The sequence below is a fragment of the Oryza glaberrima genome, chromosome 5 (assembly GCF_000147395.1).
Source record: "Oryza glaberrima chromosome 5, OglaRS2, whole genome shotgun sequence".
NCBI lineage: Eukaryota > Viridiplantae > Streptophyta > Magnoliopsida > Poales > Poaceae > Oryza > Oryza glaberrima.
Window position 1 is genome coordinate 14141950 of NC_068330.1, and position 20494 is coordinate 14162443.

The window sequence follows — 20494 nt, forward strand, 5'->3', positions numbered from 1 at the left end:
TCAACTTTATCGACCTATTGACAAAGAAGAAGAGCTAGCCACCGTGAAAATAGATTGTGGGCTAGTTCACGGGCTTTAGTGGTAACTCTTAACAGTTCATATGCGAGATGTGGATTATCAACATAAATCTTAACAGACATAGAGGAAGTGGGACAGGCAACCACAACCCACCCCACTTGCTTTCAAACGCTCAAACAGGGGAATAACGACACCCTTGTAGAGATGGCAACGGATATTTCGCCATCGGGGGTCACATTCATGTCCCCGTCCTCACGATGTTAAAATTTCACCATCCCTGCCCCCGCCCACCACGACGGGGCTACATTTTATCCATCCCAACCCCCCCTCCCCTCCCCCTTGTGCGGTGAATTCGTTCCCCGTGGTTGCCCTCGTCCCTGCTTAAACAACAAATCATCTAGAGTCTGGAGCGGCGGCGACGACGCAGTGGATCGGTGCAGTGGTGGAGATGGGGAATGAGACTAAGGGTTGACTTAGTCTAGGGGCCTTAATTTTATGGGTCAGCCAAGCTATTACGACTGAAAAAGTCTAGAATTGGTTCATACATAATGCGGGTCACCGTGGGGGGCTGAGGACGGAGGGTGGAGCGTCGTCCCCACCTTTGTCATCCCCGATGATGATGAATTTTGGACAATATAATTTCCCATAAATTATAGATATCAATCATCCACATCCCCATAATGTGAATTCACTACAGAAAATCGGTGATCAAATCCTGTTGCCATCTCTAAACAAGCGTCTCTCAAGTCTCATGTGTGTGTGTGGCTGTGCCACACAATTCCGCAAGAAGGCCCTCGCTCTTACCCATAATCACGAAAATACTCTATCTATACTAGTATTTTCTTATTCCCAAGATATAATGGATTTTGGATGAAATATTTATATTTTAGGATAGAGGGAGTATAAAATTGCGAGAAGTGAAAATTCTTTTTTGTTTTTTTTTACCTGTGTTGTAAAACCAGCAGGTAGAGGATTGTTCCCACAAAAATACACGCTTTTTCCCAAAAAAAAAAAAACCCCACCTGACCTCGCACGCCGCCGCTCGGTTGCTCTCGCTCACCGGCTGTCGCCGCCGCCGCCGCCGCGGGCCTCTCCGCCCCTTTCAGCGAGCAAAAACAAGCAAGAAGATCAAACAAAAATCCCTCCCATGGACGACGACGGCGGTGGCTCGCCGGGTCACTACGGGGGCGGCGGCATCCATCTTGTCTGCGAGTACTGCGGCCATGGCTCCGAGTACGCCGAGGACGACGCCGACGACGGCTTCTTCACGTGCCGGCAGTGCTCCGCCATCCACACCTCCACCCAGAACACCGCCACCAACCCCTTCGACTTCCCCATGACACCCGCCCACCTCTCCGCCCACCGCCGCCCCACCCAGCCCACCCCCACCCCCAAGCCCTTCCCGGCCCCTCGCGGCGCCGCCACGGGGGCCGCCGCCCCGGCCTTCGACGACCTGGGCGAGCCCAGCGAGCCGCGGGACTTCGCGACCGGCGCCAACGCCTGGGGCAACCCGGAGGATGTGGCGGCGCGGCTCCGGTGGCGCTACGTGCGGGGGCTGCAGGTGATCCTGCAGCGGCAGCTGGAGGCGCTGGTGGAGCGTCACCGGGTGGGCTCGCTCGCGGCTAGCCTCGCGGGCACCATCTGGCTGCGGTGGGTGGCCGCGTCCAAGGTGTTCGACGAAATGTGGGTGCATAAGATGCTCGCTATTGCTGCGTCAGTGGAGGAGGGTCATTCTGCCTCTAAAGGTATACAGTTTACCATCTTATTTTAGTAGTTGCCCATCGAATAAAAAACAGAACGAACCTGATATGAATGAATCTTTTGTGCGCAGACAAGCAGTCTGAATTGGAGGGCGATGCCCAAAAGAGTCAGAGCAGCTATGAGTTCTTGTTTCTGCGCTCATTGAGGATGATGCTGCCTGTGTACTCAACACTGGCTGTCTGTTTCCTTGCCTGTCATGTCGCGCGGGAAACCATCCTACCAACTGACATTTGCAGGTGGGCAATGGAGGGGAAGCTTCCTTATGTGGCAGCGTTTACCCAAGTCGACAAGCTTCTTGGAAGTTCTTTAAACGACTGCCCGTTGAGTTCACGGCAGCTATTTAGGCCAACTCGAGTGATTGGAGCATGGCAGCTGGAAGCTGCAGCTGGGTCCATAGCACAAAAGATAGGACTGTTGCTTCCTTCTGTTAATTTCTACTTGATTGCTCAGCGCTTCTTGAAGGAGTTATCTCTTCCAATTGAAAAAATCCTTCCTCATGCATGTCGCATCTATGAGTGGGCAATGCCTGCAGAACTTTGGTTGTCCAGTAATCCTGGCAGGGTACCCTCACGGGTTTGTGTAATGGCTATACTAATAGTGGCTCTAAGAGTTCTGTATGGCATCAACGGACAAGGGATATGGGAGGTGAGTTTTCCATATAGGCCACGCTCTTTACGTCATGTGGTAGAACCTGTGGTAAATACTGATGAACTGAACTTCATTCCTTTCTAGAGTATTGCTCAGACAGAAAATGCAGTTGGATCTGATCCTGAAGCAAGTGCACCACATTCTATAGAGCCTGACAGCAACAACAGTGAGGAGTTTGATGCAAGAGAACTGTTGTGCACTCTTGCAGCTTCTTATGATAAAATCGATGTTGGACATGGTAACTTTGGATGATCATTGTTTGAATTCCACATTATCATTTCTTTGCTAAACTCACATCAGGTTTAGTCATGCATATGCTGATCGTTTTTAGTTTAAACTAGTTTCTTATACTAGCACCATAGCTATGTTTGTTTTTGAAGGGAAACCATAACTATGTCTAACTATGGAAGAGGTAATTAATCGGCATAAAGATGGCATTTGTAGCTTGTGCTTAGGCAATGAATAAATTTGCGTATTTCTGGATCTTATACATAATAGTTCCTCACCCAGAGAACAAAGAGCTCCAGAATGCTTGCTTGTCTCTTCTAACGCCATAGACTTGCTCTTGTTGGGCCTGTGCATTAGCCACCGCCATTGTGAAATCTCAAAAATAATGCACAAAACTTCCACTGATGGACTTGTCTGTTCTTAGTTACCTGTGGATAGTCCTATAAAAGGTTATCATATCAGCATATCGACAAAGAATGTTACAGAAAAAGTTCAACCTCATGCGGAATATTGGAGCACCTTTAATTGCATCTCCAATTAAGATATGCTTTTTTCATTTCTTTTTGTGCAAATGACAATGTGTAGATTTAACTTCTTTCATTTCTTTCACATGGCCCAATGAGCTTAGTTTGTGAGATTTCTCCTTTCATCTGCTGATAGAGCATACTGATTTCACTCTCATTCCAGAAAATATAGCAAAACGTTCCTGATTATCGTTCCAAAAAAACTAGGAACACGTTCCTAGAAGATGTATACCCCTCTCGTTCCATGTTTTTAGAAGATGGCGTCCTACGTTCCTTGTTCCAGTTTCTCAACCCATCGATCCAGGAACTTTTGTGACTTAGTTTTGGTCTATGCTATAATTGGTTCCATGCATTCTTCAATGACACTATTTTCAGTCTGCAAGATACTGTCTTTATATGTAGACATGTGTTTTGTTGGTAAGTTTTTGTTTTGAGAAGAACACATTGTTTTGACGTGTGCATATGTAGGTGGTTGATTGATCTCATGTGACCATATATGACCTCTGTTTGTGTTTGTTTTACACTTGCAACTAAGGCAGCTTTATTTAGGCAATCATTTGTTTTTATATCATATGAAAAGCCCTCTAATTCTGGTGGCAATTAATGAGGGCAAAAATGGAAGGTGTGCTTTGGGATTGTCAAATAGTCAAAAGTGCCAAGTAAACAAAAACGGAGTGGGTGCATTTTAGTTTCGAGGATAAACATTTTCTGGCATTTCTAACTTTGGATCCTATATTATATATATTTGGCATCCTTTGCAAAATGCATGTTAATGGTGCAAAATTAACTCAGATGTTTTCTTATTGTACAGACTATTCGAAGGAAGTTCATTCTTATCTAAAGTACTGCAAAGATGTGGTTTTTACTGGAATGACATTTTCACTAGAAGAGGAGCATTTAATAGATATCTTTTGGGATATGTACAAAGGGAAAGAGGTCATGCTCTTGGTTTGATGTTATTGTCAGAACTTCTTTGTGATGGGAATTATAATGGATACTGTTTATGCACTGCTGCTTTTAGTCTACCTCATTCTAACCTCTTAAATCCCCGTCATTTGCTTTCCTTTTCACATGCTAGATCACCTTTTTTTAGTGAACTCTATTTATGACTTCAATATCTGATACAAACACTATTGCTCAAATATACCTGAAAGAGCTTCTATATAGTGAAAATTTTCACTAATTAACTATCTAATTAACTCTTCTTAACTTTGAATATACAAACTTTTAGCAAAAATATCAATCTTCCAACCAAAACCTGGTGATTCCAAGTGAACTAACTGGTGAAACTTTCATGTCATAAATTTAAACTTGAAGCCTGAAAATTGAATTTTCAATCTGCAAATAAAAATTTTCTACTCAACAGTGGCTGATAGCTAAGTGTGAAATAATAGCACATGTGGATATCTGTAGAATTCATTTCGTGTTAGAAGGAACAAAAACAGGAATCCGAGTCAAACAATAAAATAAAGAGGGCCAACAAAACTGCTATTTGTGCAAAAGCTTTTCTCTTCTTTCTTAGTACAAATTGATTTGAATTCCAAATTTGTAATGATGTTGATCACCTTGAGGTCTACATATGTCTTTTTAAGAAAACCTACCTATGATTTGATGGCTAAACTGATGGAGATACATGATAGCATGTAGCTATTTTTAGTTGTGCTTTGCACTAGATTCGTTCCCGTCTCTGGATTACATAACTGCCTATGTTGTTGGTTTGCAGGATGAGAATGCAAAATTGTGTCAGGAAAAGTTGAGAACTACAAATGGAGTGAATAAACGCTGCCGAGATGGAAGGTTTGCTGACACAAAGTGCTGTTCTATGCCACTAGGGAATTGTGCATTACAAAGCATTAAGTCAAAAATGGAAGAAAATGGATTCTGTTATGTATCTCCAAGGAAACGGCTGGTTTCAGATGGTTATCTTCTATATACTAGGAGGGAATCATCTGGTAGTCTAATTTATGTTGCACATGCTGATTATTACATATTGCTACGTCCTTTTGCAAAGCTTGCAGAAGTTGATGTTAGAGTTTTGCACAGTAGTGTGTTAAAACTTGAGAGGAGACTAGGCTGGATAGAAGAAAGAGTAGGAAGGAGCTTGAATACCTTACAGAACCTCCATGATGAAGCAAGTGATGACGAAAGACCTGTATCAGATTGAAGCTTTGATCAACTGTTATATTGTGCCAATGTTGTAAGAAGTATCACTTTTTTGTTTCCTCGAGTAACTTGGTCAAGTAGAAGGCTGGCACTACTGTTACTTCCATTAGGATTTGTCATGCTCTTTTGTACGCTAGGGTAGCCTTTAGGCCTGTACACAATGACGCTGTCTTGTTCTCGGTGGGCAGCTGCACAGAGCCACAGATTGTTCTTGTTAGGATTCGAGAGAATCCATCCATAACAACATTGTATCGGGAACAATTTGCACAAGTGGCCTCATAATCAGTGCTAACTCATATGTATCTATTTGAATGAACCCTGCCAAAATTAACCTTTGCCATTAGCTCACACTTACTATCCACGGCATTATTGCCACTTCTGTAAACTGCTGTGCATCTCTAACCTTTTAACTTTCTCAAGGTTTGAGGACAATGGGATTAACAATAAACATAATAGCATTCGTATAGTAGGTTCAAAGTGAAATCTTTAATACCGATTTCAAGGTCCAATCCCTAGCCTCTCATTGGACCACATGGCATCCTAATATTTCGGTTTGAACCCCTCCTAAAATCTGTCACGTGTCCATATGGAGAGGTGGTGGAGAACCCTGCGCAGTCTCCCGCGCGAACATTAATCTGAACTCTAGAGTATTCCAAACTATCTATCACTTGCAATCTCTTCAAATCGAAATAAAAATAGGCATCAAAGCATGAAAGAAGAGGTATCCATTTGTCTTCTTCAATCGATCAAAACTGATAAAAGAATGTTGTCTTCTTCAATCGATCAAAACTAATAAAAAATGAATATCAGAATGTGAGAAACCCAGTGTCAGATATGTGGGTGATGCACTGCAATGACGCAGGACGAGTTCTTTGTCCTCCATGCCTCTGCCATTGTTGACGTTGATCTGGCCGTACATGCCCATTGTGGATTCCATCGTGGGGTGATGGCCTGATGTGGTGAAAGGAGAAGAGATTCATCTTTTTTCAATTTAGCCCTTTGAGTTTATTAATATTACGAAAAGTCTTGTATTCAAATGGTTTCGTCCATATAAGCCCTAAAGTTTACATATATTTAGTTCAAATTATTCTTTGCAGAACAAAGGCATCCTGATTTTCCATATCATTCCGGACTATCATCCCGAAAATCCATGGAACGTGCTTCACCCTTCGAACAAACGTTTTGAAGAGGGTATACCCCTTCGTACCATATTTTTCAAGACCAGCGTTCCACGTACCACGTTTCAAACATTTATTTTGCTTTCTTTTATATGTAATTTAAACATTTACCAGCATAATGTTTTTGTCAGGCTTGACAGATATAAAATTTTAAAACTGCTTAAAGATCTATTCATAACTCCTTTAAAAATAAATAATAAATATTGCGTGCATTTACTGTACTGCGCGCATATTTTCTATTTCTTTTGTTTTTTATTGTATTGTTTATCTTTTAATTTTAATTGTGTTATCAATCAGAATATAAGAATAGATCAGCTATATAAGACGCAGCTCCAATTGCTAGCCTGATGTATGCTTGATCTGTACAACTAAGTTTTATTGCTTAATGATTATAGATAAACATTAAAATCATTATCCAAATTATGTTAATCTTAGTGTAATATGTTTATCAGGAAATAAACATTTCTAGATTTATCAAAACATAAATATCACAAATACCACCGCAATTACCATCGCTTGATTCATTTTTGTTCCATCTCATATATACTTAACAAGTAATATGATAACATAACACGTACAATATTTATATATTTTGAATAAATAAATTATAATATTCAAGGGTTATATTAGTCGGCATAGTACCGACTAAGAGATGGTTCAAAATGAAACTTTGATAATATGTCTGGCCTGATGTGCAATTCTCTCTCTTACTATGAAGAATAAATTGGCAGAAGGGCCTTTGTTTGGATGGGCCGAGATATCCAGTCCAGGCTCATACACGTGGATGGGCCGGAGATGTGGCCTACTCTAGCGAGGCCTCCGTGGGCCGAGCCCACCACGCCTAATCTGCCCCGAGGAGACTGACATGTGGGCCCTCCCCTCCTCCTCCTCTTCCTCCCGCCCGCGCAGGCGCCATTCCAAATCCCCCTCCGCCTCGCCTCGCCTCCTCCTCCTCCGACCCAATCCCTCACGCCACCGCCACCGCCGCGTCTCGGCTCTCTCCGGCCGCGGCCACCGCAGCATCCACCGGATTCCGCCCCCTTCTCCCACCGCCGCCGCCGGGAGCGTCGCAGAGGTATGTACGTGTTGGCCCTGCCGCGAGGTCGATGTATGGCGGTGCTTCCTCCACCCGTGAAGTGCAGCCTCGCCGCTCCCGAACCCTAACCTAGACCTAACCCCCTCCTCCTTCTCCTTCAGGTTCGTGGAGGGAAGCGTGTGCAGCGTCTAGCCGCGCCCCCCGCCCCACCAGCTACGCTGCTCCGGGGGTCCTCGTCCCCTCCCCGCCGCCGATGCATCAGGTCGGTAATTGCCCGTGCCCCTCTCCGCACCTAGAGATTCTCCGGTTTTTCGCACCAGCTGCGCCTGAGATTTGGATTGGTTTGGTTTGGTGTGGTGTGGTGTGGTTTGATTTGGGAGTGGAATTGAACGGATCACCTGATGGAACTCCATGCGTGATTGGATTGTCGCTACCTGCTGATGTGGAATTTCTCCTGAACTTGTTAGCTGCAATGGAGGGGAATTGGGGAGATTAGGTTGCGTGATTGATCGAATTTTGCGTCCTGCTCGTGTGATTAGTCCCAGATTCCAAATTTCCAGTTGTTTTATCACTTCATTTCCACGAAATTTCACCCATGATCTGTTCCTTCATCCTACGCATGATCTCTATTTAGTCAATTTTTACGAATTAGCATCTGATTTGGGACTAATCAGAGAAAAAGCTGCACTGATGCAGGTATGCTACCCGGTCCCCTTCTCCCACTTCCGCCGCCGCCACCACCGGAGCTCGTAGTGTATCCCTCTGTGCCGAGCCTGCCACCTTCAGCCACGCCGCCGTCATCGTCGTCGTCCATAGGCTCCAGCATTGCCATTGTCGTCCTCGTCGTCATTACCACGGCCATCGTGACCGTCGCCATTGTTGTCATTCGACGCAGCTACCGCCGTGGGCGCCGCCTGTCCTGCTCATCGTTCTCCCCACGCCGCAGCTTATCCCCAAGGGCTTTGTCATCTTCGCCATCAGCAATGTCTCAGATGTGGCGCGCGGCAGTTGCAGCTGTCGGTTCTTCACCGAGGGCCAGTGCTGCCAGTGCCAGGTCCTGGCCGGAAATGGCCGCGCCCTCTTCAGCTCCAGGCGATCCCGGCAGAGGCCCTCCAGTGGCATTGTCGAGCTCTGCACAAGGGGCAGTGCAGGGGACGGCTGGATTGATGGCGTCCTCGGCTACCTCAGCTGCTGCGATGGCGCCGCCGCCGTCTGCGCCGTCTCTGCCGGAGGTGGAGCGGGTGATATTGGAGCTGCTCTCGCTGCCACCTTCGCCGTTGCAGCCGGCGATGAGCGGCAGCACGGCGACCTGCTTCATCTGCAACAAACTGCTTCTCCCAACTGATCTGCACCTCGTCCTTCCGGTGTGCTCCCACATGTTCCACCAGCGCTGCCTCGTCGCCTGGCTCCGCAGCCGCGTCACGCCGCTGCTATGCTGCCCCGAGTGCCATGCTCCCATCACCACCCGCTGCCGCACCGACAAGAGAAGCCTCGTTCCAACCTTCTGCTCAGGGGAGTACGACATCGAGTCGCAGATTCTGGCGGTGCCCGCGCCGCCAGGCGAGGAGGTGGCGGAGGCAGTGGGGGGATCTCGTGGGTGGCTGCGCTCCTCGCTGGACAGGCTCTCCGGCAGCTGGAGGGCGTGCTCCGGCAGCCGCGCCGTCGCAGCGGTGGCGGCGCCGGGGTGCTCCTCGTCGCGCCGCACCACCGGAAGCTGGAGCCCTGGCACTGGCAGCACGAGCGGCCGCCACCTCCACCTCGGCGCTGACTCGCGTGGCGTTCAGACGCAGGTGCAGCTGCAGCTGCAGCTGCCGGTGCTACCTCTCGCTGATGAAGAGGTGGCTGCAGCCGACGATGATGCTGGGGGATCTCGCGGCTGGCTCCGCTCTTCTCTGGCCACACTCTCTGGGAGCTGGGCCGTGTTCCCCACCACCAGCCGCTCCACCGCAATGGAGCTACCAGTGTCCTCCTCGCGGCGCACGGCAGCTGGGAGCACCGACTCGTGGTCGGGGAGCTGGGATCCTGAGGCGTTGAGGGTGTCGGAGCCGCAACCACGAGAGAGACCATCGGTGCTCGACTACGCCAGATGGGTGTTCAGAAACTCAGGCAAGTATACAAAACATCGGCACTGAAGAAATTAATCCTGTTTCTTTAGAACTGGTGCACTTTTGCCTCATCTGTCATCTCATGTTCTCATTGGAAATCCATTACCTTTTGCTTTTGTAGGTTGAGCTATCGTCTTCCTCTTCAGAAATGTAAGGGAAAAAGGAAGAGATGAAATGTGCATAGGAGCTACAAGAACATTGCATAACAGTAACAGGATATTTTTACATCAGCGAAGGATACTGGAGGCATTCTGTATAGTGTCTGATAATTGATCTTTCGAATCGTCTGCTGCCCTTGGCGGTTTTTCTTCAATCCAAGGGAAACAGTGTGCAAGACAACACGAGAAATCGGAGGTATAGGTTTACTTGTAAGAACTTAGGATGTTGTTCAGTTCGAGTAAAGTTTGTCCACTGCAGGGGGTACATAGCAAATTGAGCGATGGTTTTGGAGAATTCTTCGGTTTGTCATTACTTTGACGTAAACATATATAGGTATGGGTATTTTTTTTCTTTAATACATGATGATATTGACAGGCTTTGGGATGTTTGATGATATACTTTGCTGTGGATGTTCAGTTTTATATCTGAAAGTGAATAAATGCTCTGTTCTGTGAACCTACTTGTTTGCGATCTTTTGTGGAGCAAAATAGGAACGGTGCAAACCAGAGCTGAAATCGAAGGAAAATAGACGCGAGTAAATTGTGTTCGTTTTGTCATTGCTGCGCCCAATGAACAGTATTCTGAGGTATGAGGAAATGATGTGCTTTTTATTCACTTACATAAACCACACTGAAATACTAGTACTACTACTACTAGTTGGTGATCAAAGTTTGAATATTAGGTGAATGTAGAATTTTTTTTTCATGCTAATTGCTATAGCAGATATGCCCCGCCTACTTGTTTCTGAACAGCTCTTTCGTTCCTAGGACAGGCATCTCTGCTTTCTGTCATCTCCTGGTACACACTTGATATAGGCTTTAAGCCACAATATTTAATCTATCTCCTTGACTCTTTCTCCTCTTCCCAACCAGATGGATTTCTGCTTGTTCTTGAATCCAAGTAGATTTCTGTGAAATATTTACGCTGGATAGAGGGAGGATACTTTCACTTACTCCTGATTGCTTCAAATTGCAGCGTATAGCTTGCCACTTTTACAGCATTGGCACATGTGTGTACTACTACAGGAGCGGCTCTGATTCATCATCCACATTTTTGCACATTATTCATTACATTACAGCATAGCACCACAATTGCGATAAAAAAAAAAACTAAACATGAACGCGGGCTAGGCACTTCAAGAATTTTATCAGAAACATCACGATCCATGTTCCTTCATTACAAATTGTGGGCCAAACATACTAAAGTATTTACATTTAATTTATTCAAATCAAGTGCTCATAAGAAGCATCACCAGCACAAGTATATCATCATCAATACTTCCTATCACTGCACCAGAAACAGTTCTCAGACCACAAGCTGTGAACCTACTAGTTTGCAATATTTCCTATCATACTTCTTGAAGAAGCTTAGAAGATCTCATTCGTGTCTCATTTCGTTGTCCCTGAAGAAGATGGTTCACTAGAATCCGGAGAGGCAGCTGCTTGCTGTGGCTCTTTCGTTAGAGAAGTGGCCATTCCTGAAACTTCCTGAAAAGCAAAAATAGGACCAAAGTTAGCATATTATGAGCCTTATAGGCTACAGTGAGCATTTTAAACACTATTGCACATGAGAAAAAAGAAACAGCTGAGAATCTAATTTTCTAATAGTTACAAGCATGAACTGTTAAAATAAAACAGATTCAACTCTCGCAAGGAATAATTAATAGTGCACTGTCAAGTACTCAAGTGTCAGTTGTGCTAGCTGGAACATGTACTTTCACTTACCCAAATCATCTACCAATGTTACAAACTGACTGATGCAGTGACCTGTAATGACATGCACCTCACCTTAGCTTAGTGCTAAGACAATGGTCGACCCTGTTTAGATGGGACTAAAACTTTTAAGTCCCTATCACATCGGATGTTTGGACACTAATTATAAATATTAAACGTAGACTATTAATAAAACCCATCCATAATCTTGGACTAATTCGTGAGACGAATCTATTGAGCATAATTAATCCATGATTAGCCTATGCGATGCTACAGTAAACATTCTCTAATTATGGATTAATTAGGCTTAAAAAATTTGTCTTGCAAATTAGCTTTCATTTATGTAATTAGTTTTGTAAGTAGTCTATATTTAATACTCTAAATTAGTGTCTAAATGCAGAGACTAAAGTTAAGTCCCTGAATCCAAACACCACCTAAGTACTGCGTAAGACTTTGGAAGGGTATCCACTTTAAATCAAAGTCTACAGGGCTCAAACACTGCTAAACAGCATGCCACTACAGTAGTCACAATGAGTAATAAGCCTCCTCTGTGTTGTGTACCTAGAAGGTTGGTCATTAATTCAGAGCCTTTTGAGTTTAATTGTCTTGCATGAAAATGGGGATGATATTTTCAAGCCAAACAGCACTGAGAACACAGACTGCAATATATCCTATATGAAGCTATGTGCCCAACAGTTGCATCCTGGCTGTAAATCTGAACTGAAAGAAAGTTAAATCAAGCAAATCAAATTGGAAATGATTGATTTCATCATTCCATCCCAAGCCTGCAAAGACTGACGAAAACAAGAAATCTTGCAAGGCACAAATCATGTACAGTAGTGATTGCTAAACAGCGTAACAGGAGATAAAGATCTCCTACATATACAGTGAAAACCTAATTGGTAAAAGCATTTAATAACAGAAAAAATGTATTAAAGACAGAAAATCAATAAACATGGTCATTACTCACTAATTCTGTTATAGATATTCATTGGAGATTGGTTGGACAGAAGCAATTTTAAGTAGAATTAGCTAGAGGAAGGAGGGCACTTGACAGGGAGATAAAAATTCAGTAGGAGCAGCTCAATAACTCTAATGGGGGCCTAGGCACTGATTGATGCCACATAAGTGCCCAACCCTGCTGCTTCCTAGTCAACATGTGCATTGCCATTGCAACCTTGCTAAGCAGACACATCCCACCACATCAAATCGTACAAAAAATTCACCATGGGAAATTGAGAATTATATATCTCAATTTTGCAAACGAAAAATGCACATCATTAACAAACCACAAAAAGTCAAGCGAAGGTTAATAAAATATACCTTCATAAGATGCAACCTCAGATCAGTTGGGCGAACACCCTCACCAATGCAAACCATAACAAACTGTGAATAGTGGAAAAGGACATCTGCAGCGGCTTGCTTTTTCTGTTCAGTCTGCAAAACACATCTCATCATAATGACAAATATGAAGTGCAATGCCACTAAATTTGGATCTAGATAGGAAGGTGATTTTAAAAATAATCTCTGTGAATGGCCTAATAAACCTTTACACTCTCTGTTATTATTTTCAGTTTTACTTCTTCATCAGTAGCCTGAACAGTTCTATGACTGATTCCAGTCTTCTATAAGAACTTTATCAAGTTTGCATACTCAGATATCGCCCAAAAAGTTCAGGCTCGCAAATAAACTATGTTGAATCAAATTAATCCAGGTTAAAAGTTACCCAAACTTTACCAAAATAAAACTGTACTTTCAAGATTACAAAATTTGAAGATGTCATGATCAACAAATCTGACCCAAGTTAAAGCATAAATTCAAGATGAACAAATCTGACCAACGTATAAGCATAAATTCAAGAAAACTAAATTCATCCATCAATTAAAATATAACTATATTGTGCCAGAGAGTATCTAGCATCTACTGAATGAACATAAACTTAGTTCAAATTTTGTGTTTCCCCTTGCCAAAAAAGGACCTCATTTGTGCATCTAGCATTAGTAAACAAGGCAGTAACTCCACAATGTGTCCAAACTAGTGTAAATTGGATTCTGATAGAAAAGCAGGGATACAAAAGAGAACTCGGAATATATTTTCTATTACCTCATAGTCACCCTCACATGTCATAGATGTGTTGTGCGCGGCCATTCTTTATGTATTATCTTATTCTGTTACAAGAAGGGAACTGATCAGCTACAAATGGCTGACTGGATGGTGCTTATACAATAACTGCCACCATAATTTTTCTAGATTCCAAACTAAATAAAAACAATGGTAAACAAAAGGTGTGAATAAACAAATCGTATACTATTTGGATAATTTTTGCAATTCAGTAATGGTGACAACAAATATAATTAGGTTATGCTTATCACAGTCACTAGACCCCAAACATAGGTCCCGTTCTTTTCTCCAACAAGAGTTGGATGAAGATTAAGATTTTCATGGCACGCTTTTCAAATTGCTAAACGGTGCGTTTCGTGCGAAAACTTTCTATATGAAAGTTGCTCTAAAATATCATATTAATCTATTTTTCAAGTTTGTAATATTAAAACTCAATCAATCATACGTTAATACCACCTCGTTTTGTGTAAAAAACTTAATCTTCATCTTCATCTTGATCTTCAGGGAAAAAGAACACCACCATAGATATAATAATAATATGACAGCTGATCAAATTTCCCAACATGTCAATTTCACCATTAAAATTTAACACCAAAAATCAGCACAAGGAGACAGAAATCACAAGCAATAAAATGATAAGCTATATTTATAGTCTTCGGCTTTTCTTCACCACCAACCTGAACACACCTAAAGAACAATGAAACAACGGGAATGAAGCTACAAGTGTATTTGCAGCAACGGCAAGTTCCGTTCTTATTGCTATCACAGAATCTGCAGGTTTTATTTGCAATTGCATAGGCAAGGGCTGACGAAAAGGTGGACATGGACATTTAATAGAACAAAACCCCCAAATAATTGGGGGAAAAAGAGTTGCCATTTAGAACAATCAAATCACATCAGCAAGTAACCTAATGGATCGATTTGTTCCCTCACAGATAGTAAGATCAAACAAACAATCAAATCACATCAGCAAGTAACCTAATGGATCGATTTGTTCCCTCACAGATAGTAAGATCAAACAAACAGTACCCGAACGAAAATTAAGGGCGAAATTTATGCGAATCCTTGACCTCCCCGATCTATTCCGCAATTCGTGTTACGGTGACTTTCCCCTCCAACTCTAGCGAGCCTGGTGAAGTCCGGAAGCGGGGGCAGCGGCGGCGGCGACCCCTCGACCAGTTGGGACGAGGTGGGGAGGGGGAAGATGGGGGCGAATTCCCCGGGTTGAGGGGCACCGGGGCGGCGGCGGTGGGACGGGGAACAACACTCGCGGGGAAGGGATAGTGGTGGAAGACGAGAGGCTGCAACCTCGCTGTGGCTCGCCGGACGGGCTCGTCGGTGGGAAGGACAGGTTGGTACCTCGCTGTGGCTCGCCGGACGGGCTCGTCGGTGGGAAGGACGGGTTGGTGGAGCACGCGGCGAAGCAATGGCGGCAGTGCGGCGCGGGGGAGGGGGGTCTGAGCCGTTGGTTTGGGGAAACTACTGTTCTAAACTCTCGACCCTCGAGTTTACATCATTTCTTTGCGTATCATCTAAACTAGCAAAATACCCGTGCATTGCAACGGATGAAAACAATATAATTTTATGATTTTAATAATTAATCTGTCACATGGTAAATCATCCATTTCAATCATTGACACTTAATAAATAAATGTGAAAATATTTAGAAATACATCAACATCATTGTTTATTAATAATATTTTTCCTTTAATAATTTTACCTTGCATTTTATTATGTTCTCACTTATATATAAATCTATATTTTTCTTTAATTTTATGTATGAATCGTACTTAAAATTTATAAAAATATTAAATTCATATTGTTTCTAACATTCTATTGTTATTAGATTGTACTTGGCATATATCATTTTGTTTTTTTATTCTAAACTATAGTTGATTTGAATTTATTAATTACCTAATTTAAATATCTATATTATTAGTCTAAATTATTTTTAAAATTAAAAATATTAAAATATTATAGATATATCACAATGTTTTAGGGACGGAAAGACAAAGTGCGTTCAATGGTTTCAATTTATAACCTGATAAAGAAAGAATGTTAAATTAGATTCATGCCAAGTGGCACAAATGTCTTAGAAAATTTATAACCTGATAAAGAAAAAAAGTTAAATTAGATTAATGCCAAGTGTCACAGTATGTCCTTTAGAAAATTTTGTGGAATAAAAATTACTTATAAGAATATACCTTGATAAAAAGATATTTTGTGTGACTATGGGTAGTTTGTGGTCTAGATTCTTCTTAAGAAATTTATGTGAGTTTGGATGAGTACAAATTATGTGAGCTTACATTTTTCGTTCTAAGGGTGTTTGGATGAGATTCAGTAACCAAATTACATATGCTAAAAACGGAAATCAAAATTAACAACTTGAAAGTAGGTGGAGCTGGGCAGAGGCAGATCTAACCCTGTTTCGGTTGAACCCCCAAACTTTTTGAGGGATAACGCAGAATACCTGATGAGGTGTGGGTAGGGAGGGATGCTCACCGGCGAGCGACGATGCGGTGGAAGGAGGAGGACGCCGGGCGCCACCTCTGCTCGCAGGATGGGGATCGGCGCAAGCGGCGGGCGAGGAGACGAAATTCGAGGCCGAGGCCGGATCGGATGGATTAGGATGCTCACCGGTGAGCGAATGCGGCGGGAGCAGAAGGACGCCGGCGCCACCTCTGCTAGCAGGATGGAGATCGGCGCCAGCGGCAGGCGAGGAGACGGGAGTCGAGGGCGGAGGGCGAGGAGACGGGACGGATTGGGGAGGCGGAGGTCGTGCACGCGGTGTCGCCTGCCTATGGGTCATATGCACAGGCCCATGAGGCTGGAGTTTTTTCATCTCCCAAAAAAGTTCATCTAAGGTTCCTTATCTTGTCGTTGAGTTTTAAACGACCCAGAACCCCTAATCTTGCAAAACGGATTACGGATCACTTTTAATCCCAAGGTAATATTGCTTTCCGGTTTTGTTGACGTGGTGGCTGAGTCAGTGTAGGGCCCACGTAGACCCCACAAGCTAACCAGCAATCTTCTTCCACCTCACTCCCCTCTACTCCCATCTCAACCCAAACCTCCAGGGCATTCGCCAATGGGTGGGGAGAAGGGTGTCGGTCGGCGGGGAAAAGCTCGACGGCGGAGGCCGCCATCTGACGTGGCTCCCAATGACCGGGAGCGCTCACGTCATGGACTTGCGCACGTGCGGGGTGTGGCGCGGGTCCCAACTACAACTGCAATCTCGTCTTCACCGGCACGCGTGAGGGCTGGGGCTTCCGCCTCATCACGCTGGCCAAGCTCCTATCCCGGGCTTCCGCCTCGTCACGATGGCCAACTCCTATCCCCCAAGCTCATAGTCGCCCCCATCGAGCGGCTCAAAAGCCGATGTGTTCAGGTGTCCCCGAGCTTCGCCTCTCCTCCGCAGAGGCAAACGCGCGGCTCCGCCACATCGTCTTCGAGGTCAACTCCATCTACTTCACGTTGCGGTCGCATCGTCCTCGATGCATGCGCCCTTTTCCCTAACGCTTGCCACCGCCAAGCTTCTTGTTTGCTGCTAGCCTTCTCCCCACCCATCGCCAGGTGCCGTCGTCGGGCTTCTACCTACCACCGCCGCCCAACAACCACCACCCTTCTCCCTGCTGGTCACACGCCACCACACACCTCTCTCACGATTCAGCGTCTGGCATCCTCTTCGCTTGCATGCACGGGCACTCATGCAGTCAGTGGTGCTCGCGAGTATGCTCAGGCGTCGCAACGTACTCCATCTCCCAACTCTTGGAGATCCTCTTGCCAATCCCGACAGTGTGGCTGACATGCGACCATGATGTGGACGTGGTGCAGATGCGCGGCGAGCTGCCATGCAACGATGTAGTGGTGTAACCCGAGGGGACGACGTATCGGGAGCCCTTCCTACTTCGCTTCTTCGCGCTCTTCGCCGTGTAGGTCCATGACGCAGCCGTCAGTCGCCACTCTTCTCCCCACCTGTTGCCGGCTGCCCTAAAGGTTTGGGTTGAGACGGGAAGAAAGGGGAGATAGGTGGGAGAAGATTATCGGCTGGCATGTAGGACCCACATGGGTCCCACGCTGACTCAGCCACCAAGTCACCAAAACCGGGGAGCAATACTGCCTTGGGACCTAATGTGACCCGGTTTTGCAAGATTATAGATATGTTATATCTGGTATTTTAGTTTCAGGGACAATTTCGAAACTCTACGACAAGATAAGGGACCTCAAGTGAACCTTTTCCTTTCATCTCTCTCATTTCTCTTTTTTTTTAAAAAAAAATAGCAAAGATGCTCGTGCATTGCGATAGGAAATCCAAATTACATATGTTATTTTTTTCGTGTACGGTGGCAGAGAGTTAGATGATGGATATTTGGGGGTCTTTTTTCATGAACCTGGGTAGGTCTCAGGCACGTCGTGGATGGAACATATTATAGAGATGTGGGTTTCACATAGAGATAATCAATAGTTGAAGGTGTCATTACTTATTAGTGTGGTATAAAGATTTTATTTTTTGCTGCAAGGGCACTTATCACTATAAAAAATGATTTTCGCCTTTGGCTAAAACCTGCTCTTGCAGGCTGCTAGGTCTAAATAATTTTTTTTTTGCTATAACGGCGCTTATCACTATAAAAAATAATTTTTAGTATCTTTCCATATGGGCAGCACAAACCACATGCGAAAATAGGGTTTTCGCGCATGGGCACATATGGTAGCTATTTTTTAAGAAAATGAACTATTATATATGCAACTGGTGAATTCGTGAAATAAAAATAATAAGGCAAAATTTGCCACAGGACATGAAAAAAACATGTAATTGGTTGAGAGACACCGTTAAAACGTGACACGGCTGATAGACACTAAAAAAAGTGTAATTGGCTATAGGACACCGGTCACATTATTTTATTATTTCTGGTTCAAAAGAGGTGAGATATTTTTCTAAATGCCCAGATTGCCCCTTCTCTTTCCTTCTTTAAACACCAGTGGGTCCCACATGTCATAGACAGTGTATGTTTAATCTAATTTTTAATAGGTTTTTTAACCACCTGGCCCCACGCGTCATGGACTAATTTGTACCTAATTAGTAGGGTGATTACTATTTGCTAATCATAAGTGGGGGCCCACATTGCTCTCCTATCCTTCTTCTTCCTCACACACGCGGCGGAGCGGAGGAATGGCGCACGGGCAGCGCGACGCCCCGAGTGGGACGGTCGGTGTCGACGGGTTCCTCAGTGGCGGCGGCTTCGGCCTGATGCTGCGGAAGCACGGCCTCGCCTCCGACCTCGTCGTCGATGCCACCATGGTGAACGCCGAGGGGGAGGCTCCTCGACAGGGCCGCCATTGGGGAGGACCTCTTCTGGGCCATCCGAGGCGGCGGTGGCGGGAACTTCTCCACGTCGTAGTGCAGAACCAGAACGCGCAGTTCGAGTCCCTGTACCTCGGTAGTCGGCACACGCCTTGGCCTCGTCGCCGCCATGGCCGACACCTTTCCGGAGCTCGGCGTGACGGCGAGCGACCGCATCGAGATGATGTGGATCCAGTCCATGCTCTACTTCGCGTTCTACGGCACGGGGAAGCCATTGGAGATGCTCCTGGACAGGGGCACCAGCAAGCCGGACAAGTACTTGAAGGCCAAGTCTGACTCCGTACGTCCAAGAACATGCCCAGCCAGAACATGCCTAGCCAAGTCTGGGAGACCACCTGGAGCTGGCTCCTCAAGGACGGTGCCGGGCTACTCATCCTCGACCCCTACGGTGGCGAGATGGTCCGTGTCGCGCCAGCGGTGACGTCATTCCCGCACCGGCAGGCGCTCTACAACATCCAGTACTATGGGTTCTGGTCAAAGAGCGGGGCGGCGGCGGCGGAGAAGGACATGGGCTGGATGAGAGGGCTCTACAATGAGATGGAGCCATACGTGTCCAAGAACCCCAGGGGCGGCGCAGCAGCCATCGCCGCCGACACAGGATCTCTCGCCGTCTGCCGCTCCTGGCACGGGGGAATATGGCTCCAGGGGCAATCTTGTCATTTTGAAATCACCTCTTTTGACCCGGAAATAATAAAATAATGCGACCGGTGTCCTATGGCCAATTACACATTTTTTGTAGCGTCCATCAGCCGTGTCACGTTTTCACGGTGTCTCTCAACCAATTACACGTTTTTTGCGTGTCTTGTAGCAAATTTTGCCAAATAATTAATAGCTAAAACTGGTTGAGTGAAATAAATAATATGAAACGAAGGGAGTAAAGTATATTCTACGAACTGTTGGCGGTCACAAGATTTCTATACACTTGAAGACATATTCGTGAGACCCACCAGCAAAAAATCTCTATCAGCTCAAAAGACAACTGACCGTCATGAGTCTCGTTTTTGTGATAGGGGAGGCACATGTCACTGCTTGAGGCTACAGGCAGTGGGTGCGTGATGTTGTCGTGCTCGGATTGGAAATGAATTTTTATATGTGATTGTTTCCGTTTCACGTGGGCGGAAGAGTTTGACGCTTGCAGGGGACATGGATACGGACCAACAATTCACATGTCGGATGAAAAATTGTGTGAGACACACTTTTCTACGATGCACGGCAAAAACACTATGAATGTTTTAAGTAGATAAAGATATACAACCATATACTTCGTATTTTGCAAGCAAATTTGGTAGGATTGATATATAGATATATTATAACCTACCTCTCAGTATTTTTCATATTTTTTTACCACCGTATACATATATTTCAAAGCAGTAAGCATGATTTAAACATCGTGGTTTCAAATTTCAAACAATAGTCATGAAAATTTTTAAAAATATTTTAGAGCTTTGATAATGGTGTTATGTCTGGCCCTGCAAAATA

General features: G+C 44.7%; 3 protein-coding genes and 1 pseudogene across 3 annotated transcripts; 3 read left to right on the forward strand and 1 right to left on the reverse strand.

The window, feature by feature from the left end:
- The first annotated feature begins 1002 nt into the window (after positions 1 to 1002).
- Positions 1003 to 5448, forward strand: LOC127774759 (TATA box-binding protein-associated factor RNA polymerase I subunit B). Its single transcript, XM_052301053.1, has 5 exons — positions 1003 to 1763; positions 1850 to 2424; positions 2512 to 2665; positions 3991 to 4115; positions 4903 to 5448. Exons 1-5 carry the CDS (start codon positions 1166 to 1168, stop codon positions 5341 to 5343), a joined length of 1893 nt encoding a protein of 630 aa, XP_052157013.1. The 5' UTR covers positions 1003 to 1165; the 3' UTR covers positions 5344 to 5448.
- Positions 5449 to 8254: 2806 nt separating this feature from the next.
- LOC127774199 (uncharacterized) lies at positions 8255 to 9787 on the forward strand. The gene is made up of 2 exons (XM_052300466.1): positions 8255 to 9662; positions 9783 to 9787. Exons 1-2 carry the CDS (start codon positions 8255 to 8257, stop codon positions 9785 to 9787), a joined length of 1413 nt encoding a protein of 470 aa, XP_052156426.1.
- Positions 9788 to 10835: 1048 nt separating this feature from the next.
- LOC127774821 (uncharacterized) lies at positions 10836 to 16491 on the reverse strand. Its single transcript, XM_052301112.1, has 4 exons — positions 16156 to 16491; positions 13636 to 13700; positions 12856 to 12969; positions 10836 to 11307 (listed from the first exon to the last, which is right to left on the reverse strand). The coding sequence occupies exons 2-4, from the start codon at positions 13678 to 13680 to the stop codon at positions 11209 to 11211; spliced, it is 258 nt and encodes an 85-aa protein (XP_052157072.1). The 5' UTR covers positions 13681 to 13700; positions 16156 to 16491; the 3' UTR covers positions 10836 to 11208.
- Positions 16492 to 18823: 2332 nt separating this feature from the next.
- Positions 18824 to 19714, forward strand: LOC127774200 (berberine bridge enzyme-like Cyn d 4; annotated as a pseudogene).
- The last annotated feature ends 780 nt before the right edge of the window (positions 19715 to 20494 follow it).